Source organism: Photinus pyralis, unplaced genomic scaffold (genome assembly GCF_008802855.1).
Source record: "Photinus pyralis isolate 1611_PpyrPB1 unplaced genomic scaffold, Ppyr1.3 Ppyr1.4_LG1, whole genome shotgun sequence".
Taxonomy (NCBI): domain Eukaryota; kingdom Metazoa; phylum Arthropoda; class Insecta; order Coleoptera; family Lampyridae; genus Photinus; species Photinus pyralis.
Window position 1 is genome coordinate 19,413,037 of NW_022170249.1, and position 20,298 is coordinate 19,433,334.

General features: G+C 34.8%; 1 protein-coding gene and 1 pseudogene across 2 annotated transcripts; one reads left to right on the forward strand and one right to left on the reverse strand.

Annotated features, from left to right (window-relative positions):
- Positions 1 to 617: 617 nt before the first annotated feature.
- LOC116159084 (homeobox protein koza) lies at positions 618 to 20,211 on the reverse strand. Of its 2 annotated transcripts, none has more exons than XM_031471986.1 (3): positions 19,565 to 20,211; positions 987 to 1,290; positions 618 to 935 (listed from the first exon to the last, which is right to left on the reverse strand). In XM_031471986.1, the coding sequence occupies exons 1-3, from the start codon at positions 19,845 to 19,847 to the stop codon at positions 716 to 718; spliced, it is 807 nt and encodes a 268-aa protein (XP_031327846.1). In that variant the 5' UTR covers positions 19,848 to 20,211; the 3' UTR covers positions 618 to 715. The 2 variants fall into 2 exon arrangements, with proteins under 2 accessions (XP_031327846.1, XP_031327845.1); XM_031471985.1 differs by having other exon boundaries at positions 984 to 1,290; positions 19,565 to 20,196.
- Positions 14,474 to 15,253, forward strand: LOC116159085 (annotated as a pseudogene).
- Positions 20,212 to 20,298: the final 87 nt, after the last annotated feature.

The window sequence follows — 20,298 nt, forward strand, 5'->3', positions numbered from 1 at the left end:
TCTTTATGTCTCAGGAACAGATTGTCGGAGGATAGTACGATTTGAAGGACGAAGAAATATATCTATTGGTGATGTCAAAACTTTAAGAGCGAATATCTCGAACCCGGTTTGTCGGAGGAAAGTACCCACAAAGGCAAAATGAATTGTTTGGACGAGACATAAGTACTTATCTATTGGTGAAGTCTCTCCATTAATCATCTGCCAATACGAAAAACATCCATAAATACCTATAGCATGCTACTATACCACAGATTTAAATACTTAAATCTGTGACTATACTATCCTACAATGTATTAAAAAAATGCGCTTTATCTGCATAAGAGTTGTGCACTATTTATACATACTCGTTTTTATATACCTACTTATATGTAACACTCTGCGTGCTAAAATGTAGTAGTAGGACACAGAGAGAGAGAGAGAGTTAAAAATAAGATCATTGCATTACATTTTGAGTTATTCAAGTATGTGTTAAACAGATATTACGGGTACCTACATTTTAGAATGAATATCTCCATTTTAAGATGAGCTGGGAAATCAATACGCGAAAAAAATCAACCATCTCTGCAGAAGAATCAGAGAACGTTCCTACAATTACACAGACACACCAATAAAACAACAACGCTCTAACATTTGTATTTTCTTTGATATGTAAATGCATAAAGTACGGATTTAAGTATAAAAAATATTGAAATATAAATTACCAACGAGCACGCAACTACGAATTATCAAAATGCCTTCCAAAATTTTGAAGCTGCAGTATAGCCGGCGTTTCAGGCATAGGGTCTTGAAAGCTGACGTAATGTTGACTGCAGGACTGCGAAACTTGTGGACTGACATGTGGAAGTGCCGTTTGAGGTAGTGGAACAATGCTCGTTGATGGTTGTACAAAGTGGTTTAAGTTGCTCATCGTTGTCTGATTTTGACAGTTGAAAAACCTGATTGTAACATTGATTACCTACTTTTACCGACGTTTTGCCACTCACCACAGTCGATCACCAAGGAAAATGGGTCGTGGAACGAAGAAACCCATCGAGTTGTAGTACTGCTGCGCTAAAAGCTCCACGTCGTTCGTGTACTTTCGTTTCCATTTCGTTCGCCTGTTTTGAAACCATATTTTAATTTGGGTTTCTGTAAGTTTGAGTGTTTTTGAAAGTTGATTCCTTTTTGCCACCGAGAGGTACTTGTTTTTCTCAAATTCTGCTTCTAGTGACTTTATTTGTGACGCAGTGAATGCAGTTCGTGGCCTCTTCTTGCGATCATCATCCGAACGGCAGTCGAAATATGCGATATCTGAAAAGAAAATCACATTAATAAGTTAAAGCCAGTTTTTAGCCAAAGCTCTGAACGATTAGAAGCAGGAAAATAATTCTAAAAACAGAAAAGGAATAGAGATGGACCATTCAATAAGTTTAAATTCATGAGACCCATATCGACCACATGCATCTAATAGGTAATTTACTGGCATAAAGTAGAGCATTATAAATATTAATAATTTTATAAATCGGTAACAATCTTCTGAAACGTCCGCTTATATTTAAAGTTGGCCACTAATAGACGTTTACCGGAATCTCCTTTATAATATGACACATTTTAAGTGGCATGGCAATTAGAAACTAATATATTGCTGGAAGATAGCGGCGTAAGTTTTTTGTATCATTTTTCACCACCGTTTAGATCGTTAGCCGTTTAAAATCTAATTTTATCCGTGGCGCAAATTAGCGTCTCTTCTTAACGTGTCTGCACTTCTCACCCGACACTTAAGACATAAATTTCGTCACGGCAAATTAAAAACAACTGTTTAGTGTAAAATTTTCAAACCTTAAACTCTGTAGAATGTTTTTGTAAAAGAACCTCTATATTTATTAATGTCATAATTTAAGACATACTTAGCGGAAAGGCGTTAATTATCCCAATATTAGAAGCTTTAATGGCCAATATGATGTACAAATATTTGTTATTGATTATATACATCGTTTAAATCTTGATGCGTTCCTTTTAGATATTAATAGATGACGTCTTTCGCCTCGATGGAGTAGGTGTAAGGTGTAGGTGTAAACAATTATCCTCCATTGTCTAACTATTTGGACAAATTATTGCCAATGTTCCCAAGAGTTATAGGTTTTAATACAAATCCTCATACTATATAAACATTGATCCAATTTCAGAGGCTGTTCTTTTTTGCCATGTTTAGATGTCTTACTTCCTCCTAATATAATCTGAACGCGTTTTGATTTATTCGTTTGGAAGAACTTCAATCATCACCCAGTACTTAGAACTGTAGAAAGCTTGCGACGTCCATTACGTTCCGGTAACTCATAACATACTCAGTGTCCCTTAAATTTGCAATCACGGTTTGGAATAAATTACAAACTGTTGGAGCACGTTTACTGCTAGTGTATAAGCAAAGAAGCGATACTCGCATTTAACCGCCAGGATAAACGCATTTAAATCATTGTTGCACCCTTCTCAGCATGAATAATATTTGTCACTGTTCCTTTAATAACGAAAGGAAGCACTTACTTTCTGTATATTAAGTAATTAATGTATTCTATAAAAATATCTTCTTGACAAATTTGAAAATGTTTAGCATAGCAGAGCTACTTTACCAACATTTAGTTTCACATCCTTTGGATATATAAATGACGTACACATGTACGTATGCACATATATCAACGTCTAATTGACAGGGTGTGTTTGAGGAGACAAAATGACTCTAAACGATGTCTAATTACTAAGAAACCCGCTCTTCCCTTCTGCTTCCGTCGTTATTTAAATCCTATTTGCAATACTTTGCTTCTTTAAGCTTTTGTAAAGAGTTTAGCTGTCATCAACATTCCTTTTAAAAATAAACCCGGTGTCCGCACTAATCCCGCACATGACATTTTGCACCACTAATTATTTTCAATTAAAGTTTAAAATTGGTATAGATAGATGTAAGGCAGTCCAGATTCTTTTTAAGTGCATAGGGGAATGAGGTAGAGATTTGGGCATATTTGCCATTTCTTTTCGGTTGTCATTGTTTTCAGTATGGGTATCAATAATATTTTAGGAGTCCACAGTAGAATAGGTAAAGGAAATAAAGCCCTAGGCTGGTTTCTTTAATGAACTAATAGTTATTAAGGTTATCAAAGATCCCCTGATTTGATGCCATGAACAGCCTTTTATAAAAGAGATCAAATGGTAGATAATAATTTGCAGATAATTCTGAAACAGAAAGATTGGGAAGCAGGGGACAATTTTTGGAATAGTCTGTCTAATGAAATGATAATTTTAATGGCGGTTAATATGCAGCTTGGTGGAATCATCATGGAGCGAATAAGGAAGAAGAAAACGCTGCCATAATTGCTGTGACAAATTTCGTAATTACATTTAATAAGAGATTTAATGACCGCTTGATAATTTTCGTCAATTTTTTCTCTTGTTATTTGCTTTCTCAGTTTCTACGCCTCACTCACGATATTTTTCCTACAAGTCTAAAGCCCTTTGGGTATGCGTTGTGACGTTGCGCAATATTGTTTTAAGCTTTTATTTTCTGGTTTACTCTTTTCTTCGTGCTACTTCGTTATTGAATACTGCAACCTACATTTGTAACTTTGAGAAATGCATAGAAATTGGATGACATCGCATTTTTACAATGGGACCGCCAAGTCTAAAGATTAGAATTACTGTTCCTGATTTGTAACTGCAAGTATTATTGCTGTTGTAAATTTCTTCGATACTTCTGATTTTACGTACCTACATTACCCTTGGTCCTTACGAATAATACTCCGATTTTATCTACGTTACTTTCTGTCGTTGCGAAGAAAACATTCATGTTAGTTTAATTACGTTTCAATTCTTCAGATTAGTTTTGTTATACGGAGATATTTAGGTATCTGTGTATTGTAAATTAGATTTTGAAGTTACGTTACGTTTAGTGTTGTTCGTTGCAGATTTTGACCGACAACTCTTTATTTCAGGTTTTTCGTGATGAGTTTCTGCGTATGTGTTTCGGAATAAATTTGTTTGGCATTGTCACTCAATTAATTGTGTGTATTTGAATCCATTGCACGACCCAGGTAGAGTTTTCACGTTCAGATTTTTCTATTTCTGCTCAAAATTTATCTCAGGTGTTGAACAAAATTTATATAATTGATTATTTGCAATTTTCGGAAGTTGACCGGGGCTACTGACACTGAGTCTCCTAAGTTATAAATTTGGAGTCATTATTAGGATTTTGCTGTGTAGCGAATGCTGGAGGAGAGATCATGCAAATTCTAAATTTCAATTGATTTGACCGCAAGCCATTGCACATAGCGCAACATCACCTAAGAAAACGATTTTGTATCTTTTGCATCTTATTTATGTTGATGGTAAAACAATATTTAAACTTAGATCTTACAAAAGCACCAATATAATATAATGATACCCTTAATACTTCTAAAATGCCTAGTATTTGTTTTATAAACCCAATCATTTTCAAAGACTGGCTTACTAAATAATCAATATGATTTACAAATGTGAAATTACTATTAAGAACTACACCAAGGTCTCTCATAGTGGAAAATGATTCAAGAAGTTGAATTTTTTGATATTTAAGAATAATTTACCTATTATCGATAATCAAGATCGGCAAAAATTCTGTATTGCTGTCTGCCTGTTCGTGGGCATGATAATTTTGGATCCATTTGTGTAGGATTTTCTTTAAATACATATTATAATTACTGAGTGTCTCGAAACCCTTCTGCAAAGAAAAATAGGGGCACACGCTTAGAGCCCTGTGGAACCCCTGATGTAGGCAGGCAACTAAGAGAATCAATAATTCAGGAAACGGGCATGACATTTCCTGGATTCAAGATAGCTTCGAAGTCACAGAGATTAAGAAGCGACTAATTCTTTAAGTTTTTTGAGCAATAAATCATAATGGCCAACGTCAGACGCTTTCGAAAAATCAGTAAGCAAGTTAAAAAAAGTAATCGCAAACGATTTACAAAAAGCGCATTTCCAAATTAACAAATATGAGCGTTGAGTTTATTATTATAAGAATCAAAAGTCACCTCACAATAAGACAATTGAGGAATAAATTGTTGGTTATGTGTGTTCAATTTATTGTTCAAATTTTTTCAGTTGAAATTTAAAAACAAAAGTAGTTCACAAATACGACTATACCTGCGCTTGCACAAATCTATATTTTGCCGAATGTTTCCAATTTTCTTTTATAAGAGTATATTTCGCTGAAATTTCAGGAGGATTTCTTAAGAAGCACTTTCCCTTAAAATTTGAGAGAAAGCACTCATAAAATAATAAGAAAGTTGGGTCTGCGCATGCGCAATCTATTTTTAAACAAATGTTGGGTTTCTTGGATCCAAAATGATCGCTAAAGTAGAGCAAGTGTAGTGCTGAAGCTTTTTCTAATCAAAAATCAAACAGCAACAAACGTATACAAGTTATAAGCACCTTATAGGTACATGACAAGAGTTTAAAATTATGATAATAATAAAAATAATTGTCTTTGTGAGAAACGGAAAAAAATTCTTCCTCGACACCATAACGACCCAAATGGAAGGATGGAAGGATCCACGGACGGCCCCACAAAGTGACCACAATAGCATACTTTTCAGTTTTGTGGAAATAGGCTAAGACCTCGCCTCTGCGTACGCGCAAACATTTTCTGACATGCGTTTTCAATTTTATTTTATAAGAAGCTTCTTCTGTTAAAATTGCAAAAAAATTGGTTCACACATAAAAGGTTGAATTTTCGCATCTGCAATCTATTTTTACCACCCGTTCGTTAGTAAGTAATGACCCCCCACTGTTTTTGACCGAAATACACGTTTTGAAGCACCAGGAATCCGAATCAAACAAAATCTCGGTGATGTTGGTTTGCCGGTCTGTCGGTCCGTCTGTACTCTCATTTCGGGATAAACGCCTGAACCGATTGGAACCAAATTTGGTACACAAACGATTAAAATTTTCGTAGAAAAAAGATAATTCTTCCCAACTGCGATCCATTCCTTAACATGTGTTATCATTTCGGTTTCTAAGAAGTATCTTCAGTTAAAATTTCGGAGCAGTGGCACCCAAGTAGGAAATGCGCATAAGCAATCCATTTTTTTGATACGAGTATGAATTTTCCGTTCATAAGATGCAACTTCTGTTAAAATTTTGTACCTACAAATGTACAAATAAGAAATTTAGCACTGCGCGTGTGGTATCTATTCTTTGACACATCATTTCATGGTACATGAAAAAAATTTGATTTGTTACTATAACTTTTTTTTAGTAATAAACGCAGATAAAATTCCTTCTTTGGTGCAAACATTGACACCATAACAAACGAAATAACGAAAAAAATAAGATCTAGCAGCGACACAACCGTAGAGACGCTTAGACGGACGGATTTTTAGATTTTTGTGGAAATGAGCTAAAAATTAGTAATTGGATCGGGCAAGAACAAATCCATGCTAAGCAGGTTCTATAGTTTTTAATGCATTTTCAGGACTTCATTTGTGAATTGCGGTAATGTTTGTCATTTTCCAAAGGGCCTGAAAGCTTGTAGCTGTTAATAAATATTATGTAAATTTATAACAACTACTATCTTCTAATTGTTTAAGAAACAATGTCCAAATTTCATCGGGTTCACATAGCCCCTAATCTTCCCTTAAACCCACACTTTACTTGATTTTGAGAAACTTAAAAATAGATAGATTTCGATTTTATATACCTACTCGTATGTACCCATATCCGTACACGTAGGTATAGGAAATACAAAAACAATTTACACAAATTTCTTTCGTTAGTGATTAAAGCTCATTTTATAAATAAAAGCTAAACGGGTTTCATTCGACCGTAAAATGGCCAATAAGGTACATTTTATGGTGATATGTACAAACAAAAAACTGTTATATTTTTAGCTCTAGTTATAGTATCGCAGTAAGTAATAATTTACATTATGTTGTTCTTGTTGAACTATTTAAAACGCCACATTCTCTTTAATTCATGAAAGAATTGTCGCTTGTAAATTATTTGAAGAAGGATTTCCTAGCGACTAATTGCTGCTACATGACACGTCTGTCTAAACATGAGTTTATATATTACCACATAAAATAAATTACTCGGTTTGAAAAATACCGACTACCCTACCATTTTAGACCAATATTACTTCTGTACTGCGATGTGATATAAAGAATCCCAGAACCTCTTCCCAAGTAGGTGTTACTTTATCCATATCCTGGTTTCTAGTCTATAACTTTTGATTGAAAAGTCTGATCGAAAAAGTACGAATTGTTTTGGATTCTACGCACCAAAATTAATAAGAAAAAGTGTTTTCCCGAGAAATTTTGGTGCAGTCGATTTTTGGTAAAAAAGGAAAGTTGTACACTGCCTTTTGAGGCCCGAAGAAAAAATTGTCTCAGATCGACCCGGAAAAAAATTTTTCTTATAGAATGTGGCTGTAGAATCCATAATTTCAAACAGTTCCAAGATTGGGCTACTAGTTCAAAAGTTACAGCCCTTTGAATTTTTTTTCGAAATTGGTTTCTAGCAGGATCCATATCCATATCCCTACAATTAGGTAGGTACTTTAGATGTAATATTCAGGACCTCTCGGATCGTACAAATCTGTTCTAAATGAGCACATAGCATTATTTATTTGGCGCCCAACAGCAATAGTTTGATATTTTTTCCTACCCAAATTAGTTCATAAATAACTCTTTCGCACATTTTAATCAAACTACCAATAGAGCATATCACATATCACGATGGGAGGATGTAGTTTTTTTAACCTTTCAATAACTTAAAATCATGGGGTTGTACCCCAAATGAAACCAGCCCGTATCTGCGAAAAAGGTTAAATCTAAGAGTTTGTTTATCTTCTTTTAGGTTACCCTTAAACCAACTCCAATAATTAAGTTTCACATTTACTTTTGCAAGTTCAACGGTCACAAGTAGTACAACATTGTTGTGTTTTAGTTTAACCTACAGTATACAGGGTCATTCTTGACGAGCGTCAGTTAGAAAGATATGGAAAACCTTTGAAAATGAAGATAAACTGATCTGTTCTTTAAGGGTTTTGGCATATGATGAATCGAACTAAAATATTTTCAAGATGGCGTCACTTTCGGAAATACCGGAAGTAGCCATCAACTTTGTTATTTTAAATAGGGACCCCCTATTTTTTCTACATTTTCAGATCCTTCGTCGAATTTTGAGTACAACGATACCCGATAGTTACCCTTTGCTCCAAGGGCTTCGCCGATATTCAAGTTTTTATGTCCAAAATTGATTTTGCAGGGGTAATTTTAAAAATTTATTATTCGCAAACGGTGAGAGATATTGCAAAACAGTTTTCACTGATTTATTAAACAAAGATCGAAAAAGTGTTGTAGTCTCACTTTTTTAGACTGTTACGCATACCATAAGAAAATTCGATCTTTCTTTAATAAATCAGTGAAAACTGTGTTGCAATATCTCTCACCGTTTTCGAATAATAAATTTTTAAAATTACCCCTGCAAATTCAATGTTTGACATAAAAACTTGAATATCGGCGAAGCCCTTGGAGCAAAGGGTAAACTAGTCGACGTAGAAACCGAAAATGTAGAAAAAATAGAGGGTTCCTATTTAAAATAACAAAGTTCATGGCTACCTCCGGTATTTCCGGAAGTGGCGCCATCTTGAAAATATTTTAGTTCAATTCATCATGTACCAAATTCCTTAAAAAACTTATCAGTTTATCTTCATTTTCAAAGGTTTTCCATATCTTTCTAACTGACGCTCGTCAAGAATGACCCTGTATACAATGCTTAATCGACCACTGTTGCCAAGTATCTTTGTTACTGGTACAATTCTTTGATTTTCATTCACGGTAATAATTTTCAGACACCTCCATAAATACTACCAAGGAATTCTTGGATGCTTTGTGAAGATTCTTATAGCAATTGGTAATATGTTTTTGCATTAGTATAAAATTTGTCACTCTGTGTCTTAAAAATGAACCCGCCTTATTGACTAAACCGTTTATAATTGAATATTTGCTTCTAATTTGTTGTTCATCCTTATTTATGCTGAGCACAACCAATCCTTTTAAATTAGATTGAAAGGGCAAACTTTTGGTAACGCCTTTAGCATGTTTGTACACCGCATATGCCAAAGACATTAATAATCTACAATTAGATAGACGCTGTTGTTCTAAAAATATGGGCTTATTTGAAAATCTCATTGGAGTACAAGATTCAGATCGTGTAGCTAATAGTGACAGCCCTGAAAAAGATATTTATTATTATATACCTATTATGAAATCTACTGCAGCCTAGTGGAGATTCGGCAACCTTCACTTAAAAGCGTTTTTAAAAGAGTTGAAAGTGAACAGAAATTAGAAATTTAACAGCTATAATAATTTTGAAGTTATTTTAATACGTTTATACATTTAATTTAAGTATATTTAATTTACACCATCTAAAATCGCGACACCCACATTACAAATCTGATGCAATAATTTGTTGTTATAATTAGGGGAGTATATTACCTAAATTACATGACGGCGTCGTTGATAAAGCAATAATTCGTTTCCATTCAAGTGTGTTTATAGATATATCCTATATCAAAAGGCTTAATCCACTTTGAAGTCGTAAAACGATTCTAAATTAAACAATTATATACTGATTTTCTAAAACTATAAAGCTGTAAAATTGTCACCCGATATAAATTACCGTATTTTTCAACGTGTCCAAACGGTGCCAAACGAGGTTTTGTGTCTTTACATAAATATAGGCTGCAAATAGCACTACTAATTGGTTACATTTTTGAAAGTTATCCAATAAAAGTTCGGCCAAAATTTCGTTCTGATATACTGACTTGAACTCGAGTGCATATAATATACTACCTTTTGCATGATGCGACTTCGTACGTGCATAAACATTATCTTCAGTTTTTCCGGCCGTTTTCGTGGAAATTTCGGAGTACACCAGAAGCCATGAACTTCACCTTCCGTAGTTTCGACTGTAAAACGCAAAATTCCTGTAGGAGTTTTGGGAAGTCTTCTCTTAGTACCTACACCTCCATGAAAAGAGCAGAAAATCACAGCCTCTAAAACATATATGCTCTGAAAGCTCCGAGCATACCAGAATGACAATAGGCGTGCGGAATTACAAAACGAAGGGTAGTTCACATTCATACTTAGTAATAAAATTGCTTGCCCCAACGGGAACCAACAAGTTGGGGTTTCAAGAACTTGCAATGGGATTCATAGGGTGCAATCAATGCAAATTCCAAATACAAAAGTTTACCGTAATAAGGGCCGATCTTTCCATCTGTCGATAGATACATTTATTTGGCAAATAAGGGCCTTGACAATGATTTGATCAACAATGGTATCGATGAGAATAAAGTTATTGAGAAATGGAAGAAATAGGCCTTAATCAAAATTTTGGCTCAAAAATCCTACCGAAAAACTCTAAAGAGGGTAATAAAGAAAATGTTGACCTCAACAATAGATGATACTGGGTCTCTTTCAATGTCAATACGATTGGATAGATAAATAAATAAATAAATAATAAACCAATGACAGGGTAACTTTACGTCTATTAGAATAGTCCACATATACAGGGTGGTTATTAAAGATGGAACGGAAGCTCTCACTCTCAAACCGTTTGAGATATAGAAATTAAAATTAAAAAGCTTCCATTTGAAATTATTTCACATATACTGAGGTAAAAAAGAATGTTTTTTTTTATACAGAGTGTTTAGTGCGACAGCCATCTTGAATTTTTTAAATAACAACATAGGTCATGTATACGTCATTAGTAAGCTTATTTTTTTCTCTTTCTTACTACCTTAACCATGAATAGTGTTAAATTAGAAAATAACGGAGAAAAAACTCTGTTGAATGGTCCATATTTCACAAAATTTAATTTAATGGTATCAAAATTTAAAGTGCCAAACGTACGGCAAAGTTTTTTTTTTAATTTGTTCGCATTATTTTCTAATTTAACATCATAAATGATTAAGGTAGTAAAAATGAGAAAAAAAATAAGCTTTCTAATGACGTAGGTATCACATGACCTACGTTACCATTAAAAAAAATTCAAGATGGCGATCGCACACAAACACCCTGTATAAAAAAACATTCGTTGTGACCTCAAAATGTGTGAAATAATTTCAAATGCAAGCGTTTTAATTTTCATGTCTATATCCCAAACGGTTTGAGAGTGAGAGCTTCCGTTCCATCTTTAATAACCACCCTGTATATGTGGACTATTCTAATAGACGTAAAGTTACCCTTTGTTATAAATTTTTTTATACTTTAAGGGTTAATTGCACCCCGTGAATCCAATTGCAAGTCGATTAGACCCCAACTTTTTGTTTCGTGTTGGAGTAAGCAATTTTATTACTAAGTATCAATGTGCTCTTCTGATGCACTTCTTTGCTATGAATTTTTTAATACTTTAAGGGTTAATTGCACCCCGTGAATGCCATTGCAAGTCGATTAGACTCCAACTTTTTGTTTCGCGTTGGAGTAAGCAACTTTTACTACTAAGTGTGAATGCGATCTTCTGATTCACGCCTTTGTTATAAATTTTTTAACACTTTAAGGGTTGATTACAACTTGTGAATCCCATTGGAAGCCTATTAGACCCCACCTTTTTGTTTTGCGTTGGGGTAAGCAACTTTTAGTACTAAGTGTGAATGCGCTCTTCTGATTCACGCCTTTGTTATGAATTTTTTTATACTTTAGGGGTTGATTGCACCCCGTGAATCCTATTGTAAGTCGATTAGACCCCAACTTTTTGTTTCGCGTTGGGGTAAGCAATTTTATTACTAAGTATGAATGTGATCTATTGATACACTTCTTTGCTATGAATTTATTAATACTTTAAGGGCTGATTGCACCCCGTGAATGCCATTGCAAGTCGATTAGACCCCAAATTTTTGTTTTGAGTTGGAGTAAGCAACTTTATTACTAAGTTTGAATGTTCTCTTCTGTTTCCCACCTTTGCTATAAATTTGTTAACACTTTAAGGGTTGATTACAACTTGTGAATCCCATTGGAAGCCTATTAGACCCCACCTTTTTGTTTTGCGTTGGGGTAAGCAACTTTTAGTACTAAGTGTGAATGCGCTCTTCTGATTCACGCCTTTGTTATAAATTTTTTTATACTTTAAGGGTTAATTGCACCCCGTGAATCCAATTGCAAGTCGATTAGACCCCACCTTTTTGTTTTGCGTTGGAGTAAGCAACTTTTAGTACTAAGTGTGAATGCGCTCTTCTGATTCACGCCTTTGTTATAAATTTTTTTATACTTTAAGGGTTAATTGCACCCCGTGAATCCAATTGCAAGTCGATTAGACCCCAACTTTTTGTTTCGTGTTGGAGTAAGCAATTTTATTACTAAGTATCAATGTGATCTTCTGATGCAATTCTTTGCTATGAATTTTTTAATACTTTAAGGGTTAATTGCACCCCGTGAATGCCATTGCAAGTCGATTAGACTCCAACTTTTTGTTTCGCGTTGGAGTAAGCAATTTTATTACTAAGTATGAATGTGATCTTTTGATACACTTCTTTGCTATGAATTTTTTAATACTTTAAGGGCTGATTGCACCCCGTGAATGCCATCAAGTCGATTAGACCCCAAATTTTTGTTATGCGTTAGAGTAAGCAATTTTATTACTAAGTATGAATGCTCTCTTCTGGTGCACGCCTTTGCTATGAATTTTCTAATACTTTAAGGGTTGATTGTACTCCGTGAATGTCATTGTAAGTCGATTAGACCCCATGTTTTTGTTTCGCGTTGGAATAAGCAATTTTATTACTAAGTATGGCCTTAGTTTTGTAATTCCGCACTGTGATTTTCTGCTCTTTCACCGAGGTTCTTAGACCTCCCTTACAATGTCAAAGGAACCTACATACCAAATTTCACTTTCTCATGGCTTTGGCTGTGCGTTGTCTCTCAGTCTGTAACTCCTATCAAAGGTCAAGTGCAAGTTATTTGTGGGTAAATCACAGATATGAATGATGGAAACGTTGTCCAAAATGTTCTAGTAACATTTAAGGGCTCTTAATAAATTCACTGAATAAAGTCCTTGCATACAATTATTGACGCAATTGTTACATACTGCAAGGAATTTAATTGGCCAATAAATAATGTATTAGGAGCTCGATATCTCGGCATTTACTTAAAAATCAATCGTATGCTTTCTATTTGACGGGAAGACCCTGCCACCTTCTCAATTTGGTTTTAGGAGAGGGCACTCAACATGTCACCAGCTCCAACGCGTCAGCGAAATTATCTCAACTGGATTTGAAAATAAGTGTTACACCACAATGGTCCTTCTCGACGTAGCACAAGCCTTTGATAAGGTTTGGATCGAAGGTCTGAAGAAAAAGATACTGGATCTGAGCATTCCTAGCTACCTGCAAACAATAATCTTCTCCTTCCTTGAACGTCGAACATTTGCAGTTAAAGTAAATTCTTACACATCACAAATCAAAGCAATTCACGCTGGCGTTCCACAAGGAAGCATCTTGGAGCCACTTCTCTTTAATATCTTTACAGCAGACATACCAACAGTAACAGCATCCCTAGCCATATTTGCCGACGATACTTCCATCATTACACAGAGAACAATATTGGAAGAAGCAGTTCACGAATTACAGAATGCCGTAAACAAAATTATTAAGTGGTACAATAACTGGAACATCAGAATCAACCCAGCAAAATGTCAAAGTAAGATATTCACTCTGAGAAGAATTATTGACCCACCCAACATCGAAATAAGCGGAGTTATCATACCATGGAACCCAAAGGACAGTGCAGTCAAATATCTTGGAGTTCATTTAGATACTCGTCTGACCTGGAGTTACCATATAAACCAAAAACTCTCCCAAGCCAACAATCGACTAAGACAGCTTTATCCGTTAATAAATCGAAAGTCCTCACTCAAACCCGAATGCACTACGTTGCTATACCAGACCTTATTACGACCATTAATACTCTACGCTAGTCCGATTTGGCTCAACACTTCCAAAACCAACATTCAGAAATTGCAGCGATTTCAAAACAAAATCCCTAGAATTGCTGTAAACGCCCCTTGGTACATACGCAACAATCAGCTCCACTACGAATTAGGCGTTTTATCTATTCAAGACTTCACGTTAAAATGTGCAAAGAAGTTCGTTAAAAATGCAAGTGCGTGCGACGGTGCAGTGTTTTGCAATCTTTGCCAAAAAAACTTATTCGTTAGATTAAAACTGCCGCAAGATCTTATAGCTTCCGAAGACGATAGTGATTAAGCCAATCCTTTAAATGTTATACATTCAATTTTTATAAATTCGCATGATCCGTCAGAGACATTAGAATAAGTCCTGTCATTATTCTCGTCATTTTGTGCCTTTACTTTCATAAATGTCATGTATAACACTTGTATGTTGATCTGACAATACACGATTTAATTTAAAAAAAAAAAAAGACGGGAAGGAAATCGTCACGAATAAAATGCATTCATAGTTGGCTTAATGAAATTGAAATTTCAGGTATTGACGTATAGTGAAATAATGTCTATGTAAATCAAATAAAATTTCAGTACAACTGTTCGTATATAGCGAAACGTGTATAGACAACCCCAACTTTCAAATGGCGGCCAGAATTTTGCAGTTGAAAGAGAAGTTAGAGCGAACCCTTCACGACGAAGACCAAATTTGGACGGAACGGCTCGCCTCTCTCGAACAAAGATCCGGAATCGATCGTCTTTACATTTTTGTGGTAATGGTGGCATGTATGGCGCTTTGGTTAGCTTACGGTGTCGGCCAACAGTTTCTCTGCAATTTAATCGCATTTGCGTACCCGGCGTATGCATCACTGCAGTGCATTGAACATCCCCAAACAAGGAACGACGAAGCCAAATGGTTAACCTATTGGGTGATAAGTGCAACGTTGACTTTGCTTGAAATTCACGCGCCCTTCTGTACAACGCTTGTGCCGAAATATTGGCTGACGAAATGTATGTTTATGGTTTTCCTTATGCTGCCGGCCGAATTCAATGGATCTCTTATGATCTATGCGAAATTTGTTCAACCGTATTTCGTTAAAGTTCATCCACATTCTCCGTTAACGACCAACAAATTTTATAAACCAGCAATACCGCTCAGAGATCGCGATCCCAATCAACCCATTCGCAGTGAAATTGCATTAAAAACGTAATATCTGTTGATTTGTATGTTAAGATCCATTATACACAGATGTTGATGTAGTACAAAATAAAGGCCCTTTCTCTTCTGTGCCACGTATTTATTAGCGAGTTCATAATTTTGCGATGTCTGTACGTCTGTCCGCTAGTACGCAATCTCGAAAAAAGATTAATCCGATTACGATGAAATTTTGCAGGTGGATTCTTGTTCAAATTTGTAGATCGGAGCTCGTGAATTGGCATTGTAGCCCAAAAAATAAGGAGGTTAGTTATGAACCGAATTGCATGGCATTCAAAATTAGCCATATACACAGAATGCCAAGCAATTGCCATACTCAGGAGCTCGTTTGCTATACTTGTTTATATATTTCTCTAAATATATTATGCGATTATTAAGACATTTCATAAAAGTAATCTTGACAATCTAACACCCGTTTTGCGTTACAGTAATAGTAATAAAACTAGTTAGTAGAGACGGGGATAAACTGATAAAGAAGATCATAGGATGCATTATCTCCTTAAAAACAAAGATTTTGTGCAACGAATTGTTACCTCCGTTATGAAAATTGCAATTTGAAGATTGATGACAGTCTTTCCTCGATCAACAATTTTCTCATATTTAGTGGTGCCCGAAAGTGATTTCAAGGATCTACTGACAATGTCAACAGATACAGAGCCGCTCTCAATTAGTTATTGGACTATGTCACAGGAAGGTGGATTTGTGGTGGTGGTCAAATTGTCATTTTGGGATCGGTGGTTTCTTAGAAATTCTACGTATAGATTCAAATCACAATTTTGAAATTTAAGACAAAATAAGAAACTGCATATGTTGTCTCCACCACCATTTTTGCTCAAAAATTGAGTGGTCGATTTATGGTAACATTAATAATAAAATTGTCGAACAATTTTTTTAAAGGAAATACTTTTAATTTCGGAATCAGTAAGTAGCCATATCCTCTTCCGTAACGGCAGCAGTCCTAAGAATTGCAAGTATTAGACTTAAGTTACAATAAAGTTTATTATTTTCTATTATTTTTAATATCTGACATCGTATGTGTTTTTCACTTTATCCGCGTTGTTCTATGGCTATTATGCCACCTCAGTAGTAAAAATAATCTAACTGGAACAGTTGTATAGGTAAGAAATTAAAACCTCACTTTAATTATAATTTGAAATTAATAGATCATGTACAATATTGTGCTCCTAGGTTTTCTTTACGTTTAAACGTATCTAGCCTGTATCCAAGGTATATGTTTATTTGCTCCGTTGTAAAAAAGATTATTTTTTGAAATTATTACGGACAATTTGTTTTGTTAATTCTTTAGGTGACAGTTCAGATTTGATTTATTGGGTATTTCGTTTAGTTTCATAAAAGATTGATGTATTTATCTAGAGAATTAAGTGTCAAATAAAAATTTGTTAAAGCTCTCAGTTTTTCGTGAAGTGAAGTTTCGTCAGTAATTGATTAACTGTTCTAAGTAATTCCTACACTAATGCCGAGCGAAGACCAGTGCAGCATAAATCAAGCAAAAGTCAGCAAATTCCTATTAAAAGCGACAAAATATGTCATTTGTGCCGAACTCACCTCCGGTTCGCTCGGCATTACCATATATTGACTGTTTTATGTAAGTTCTGCACCAACGCCGAGCAATCCGAAGAATAAAGGATCCAAAATCTGGTATCGAACGGTAAATTAGCGAGATATAGCGTTTTGAAATTTGGGGGCGAAATCTTTAAACCGAGATATCTCGAGAACGGAGCGTCGTAGATGGGTGCCGTCGGAAAGGTCTCGAAGTAACCTAACCGGTGGTGGTGGTGGCTGAATTTCGGAACGGCGCGGCGGTGGAGACCTAGAAGGGATCGGGACGGAAGAAAGACAAACATCCCAATTTAAGTGTGACTAATGAGTGTGGAACTGTTTACTTTTTTAGTGATAATAATCGACCATATTGAAGGCCAAGGGGCTGTTTGAGTTTGTTGCACTCGAATGGGATTTCCAATCTGCTTCAAATTTTATGTAGCGTTTCCGTTGGAATTTACGGAATTTGATTGCAGAAATTAATTTTATTAGTTAATACAATTGAGAAAAATTAGTTTCTTCAAAACTGAACTTTTCCGCACGAAAGCATTTTGTTGTGACCCACCACCTTCCCTTTGAAAGGTGCTAGGGTTAAAGTTTCACCAAAATCGGCTCATAAACAAGAGTTACTTCTGCGCATGTGCGGGCAATGTTTTGCATATGTTTAATATTTATGATCGATCGATTCGCTTTTATTAAAAGGTGTTACTATTAAAATTTCACCAAAATCACATATATTCACCAATAAAGTTGTGACAGAACTAATAAATAAACCAAATATCCAAAACCTTTAATAGAACACTTATATACTTTCATAGAAAGACTTAACAGCTGGACCGACGTTGATGGATATACTCTTTTTGATTTGATCTTTCAAAAATTTTTACTTCGGGATGGCTAACCTGTCAATGGGGTTTCTAACGAAATCCTTGGTCTCGGCGAAACTAGGTACCTATCTGGAGATGGGACATTGAGATAAGCTCAACGAAAATATCGCTACTTTCATCGTTCTGTATTGTAACCTGTGCGGAAAAAAGATTAAAGACTAACTATAACCATTGAATAAAAACACTATTTTTTATTCAATGCTATAACTAAATTTTGGAATTTTTAGGGCGTTTCTGATAGATATGACGTTAGCAGCACAATTAAGCAAATATTATCACAATATTTAGTACCTACTAACTAATCTCCAAACCAACCGTCATTAATTGCATGTGTTTATATGTCAATTCTCATATCGTAGATTTCAATATTTTATGGACATTTTATCTATATTGTTTTCGTTTTGAAGAAGTAAAATTAGAAAAATATATTTTTTGTATTACATAAAAAATCAAAAGAAATGTGTGAAAAGACGTAGCATTTTATCTGCGTCTAAAGTAGGTACATAAGAACAAAATAAATTGTTTAGCATTTTAAAAAAAAATAGACAATCTCTGTCTCAACTTATCATAATCCGCCATATTGGGGCTAAAAAATGGTTTGATTGTAGGATCAATATACCTTGTCATATCAAATTCTGACCGTATAATAATAAATGTCAGTTTCATTTAAAGATTATCCTTCAAAACTACGGCGCAGAAATGATAGTTTGAAACTGTGGAGAACAAGCTATAAGGAAACGACTGATGCTTCCCAAATTCAAAAATATATAAAGAAAACGGTATAATAAGTATAAAATATGGTTCAAGAACCAAAATGTACGTATACAGGTAACCATTACTCATTAAATTGTGTTTGACATTTCAACTTTTTATCCAGCGTCGCATTCGGAAGAAAAAGTGACACTTTAGTCCTTTAAATGGAAGACAAAACACATTGAGTACAAAAAAGCAATATTCGTTGTGTATGTTAGAATTTAAACCAGTTCAAGAGTATGTATGATCACAATTGAGCAACATAATCATCTTTTCGTATTAATTTCTATTCTTCCCGGTAAATTAGAAACTCCTATACCAAAGTATAGCATTTTAGCGCCAATATGGCGACCGGAACCAATGACCAATCAAAAACAAGATACCCTGTTGTCGCCACTGTTCTAAATTGAGTCACTGTAATCTCAAGTAGGTACTAAGTGCAGTTAGGTACTTACATAGTTACAAGGATTAGTTTGACCGTGCAATGTTTCTCATTTTTACTTTTACCTATAATTGGTTAATGGTTAAGCAATGAGTAATCTTTCGATTTGGCAGAATGGGATTTGTAAAGGTGAATATAATATCGACTATAATTTTGTACAGGGTCCTTTGAAAAGAATCGACTACTTCGAATAGGATGATATCGAGGTGAATATGGTTTTAAAGTAAAGAGGAGGGTTGGGAGTTTTTGTTTTTACAATATTGGTAGTGGTTGCCTTCTGTTGAGATTAGTGCCCTGTCTGCACGATGTGGACCGTGCAGCAGAAAGTTCAGCTCGACATTTTACTTGATATATACTCCCTATCCCTTTTTTCAAAAATGTTGCAAACATTTTCGATAGTTATTTAAGTTTCCTATGGAAACCAGGGTTCATACACTATTCATTCAAATCTAACTAAAAAATTATTTTCATCGAACGAATTGCAATTTACAAATAATTACTTCTTTGGTCTATCGAAGAAACGCACTTCTGCAAGGAGATGATTTCAAAGCAATCTTATCTGTTTATAAACTGGATCAAAATTATAAAAATGTTTTGATAAAGAAAGAATTGCTACCCCTATGGGCCATATGACTATATATTGACAGTGCTGTAATGAGGTATACTTATTCAATGGTTATACCTAAATAATAAACTAATAATAGTCACACTGCTATTCTAATAAAGAGAAAGAAGTCTTACCATTGGAAAACTTATTCAATCGATTTTCACTTGCCGACGAAGAGTCGTTTTCACTTGCGTCGTTTACTTTTTCATCGATAAACTCAACTTCATTGCTTTCTGAATAACCCGATTCGGAAGTCGCACAAAGCTTTTGCACACTAGACATTTGACACTCACTTTCCGTGTGATGGTAGTCGAGATCGCGACCGCTGTCAATTTTCGACAAAATCGATTCGATCGAAAAATTGTTGCTTTTCACTTTTTTATCATCTTGGGATTCCGTGCACAAACTCTCATTCATTTTGCAATATTTTCGGCGCGTGTATCGATAATTTCGCTATTTGTTTAGGTAGTCACTCTTTGGCGATGTAGTTTGTAAATTGAGTTTCGGTTTACCTATACTTCAAAGTCACATCTTAACACTTTTGGGAAGCTGAAGTTAGATTTAACCAATGGTGCATTTCCAGGGGCGTGATTCTGTAAAATGGGGAGTAGGGATAATTGAGATATATTTAGTGATAACATCTGTTTTCAAAATAAATTTAGCGTGTCAAACTAATGAATCTACTTACTTTCAAGTTGTTACATACAAAATTTATTTTAAATACCTACTGATCATGCGATATTGTGTACAATAATGCATTAGATATATAACTTTAGGAATTTTAGGTGTTATTGCCGAGAAAATGGACTATTAAAATATATCAACAAATTCATTGTTACAGTCAATTTTCGCTTGGCACTCGAGAGAT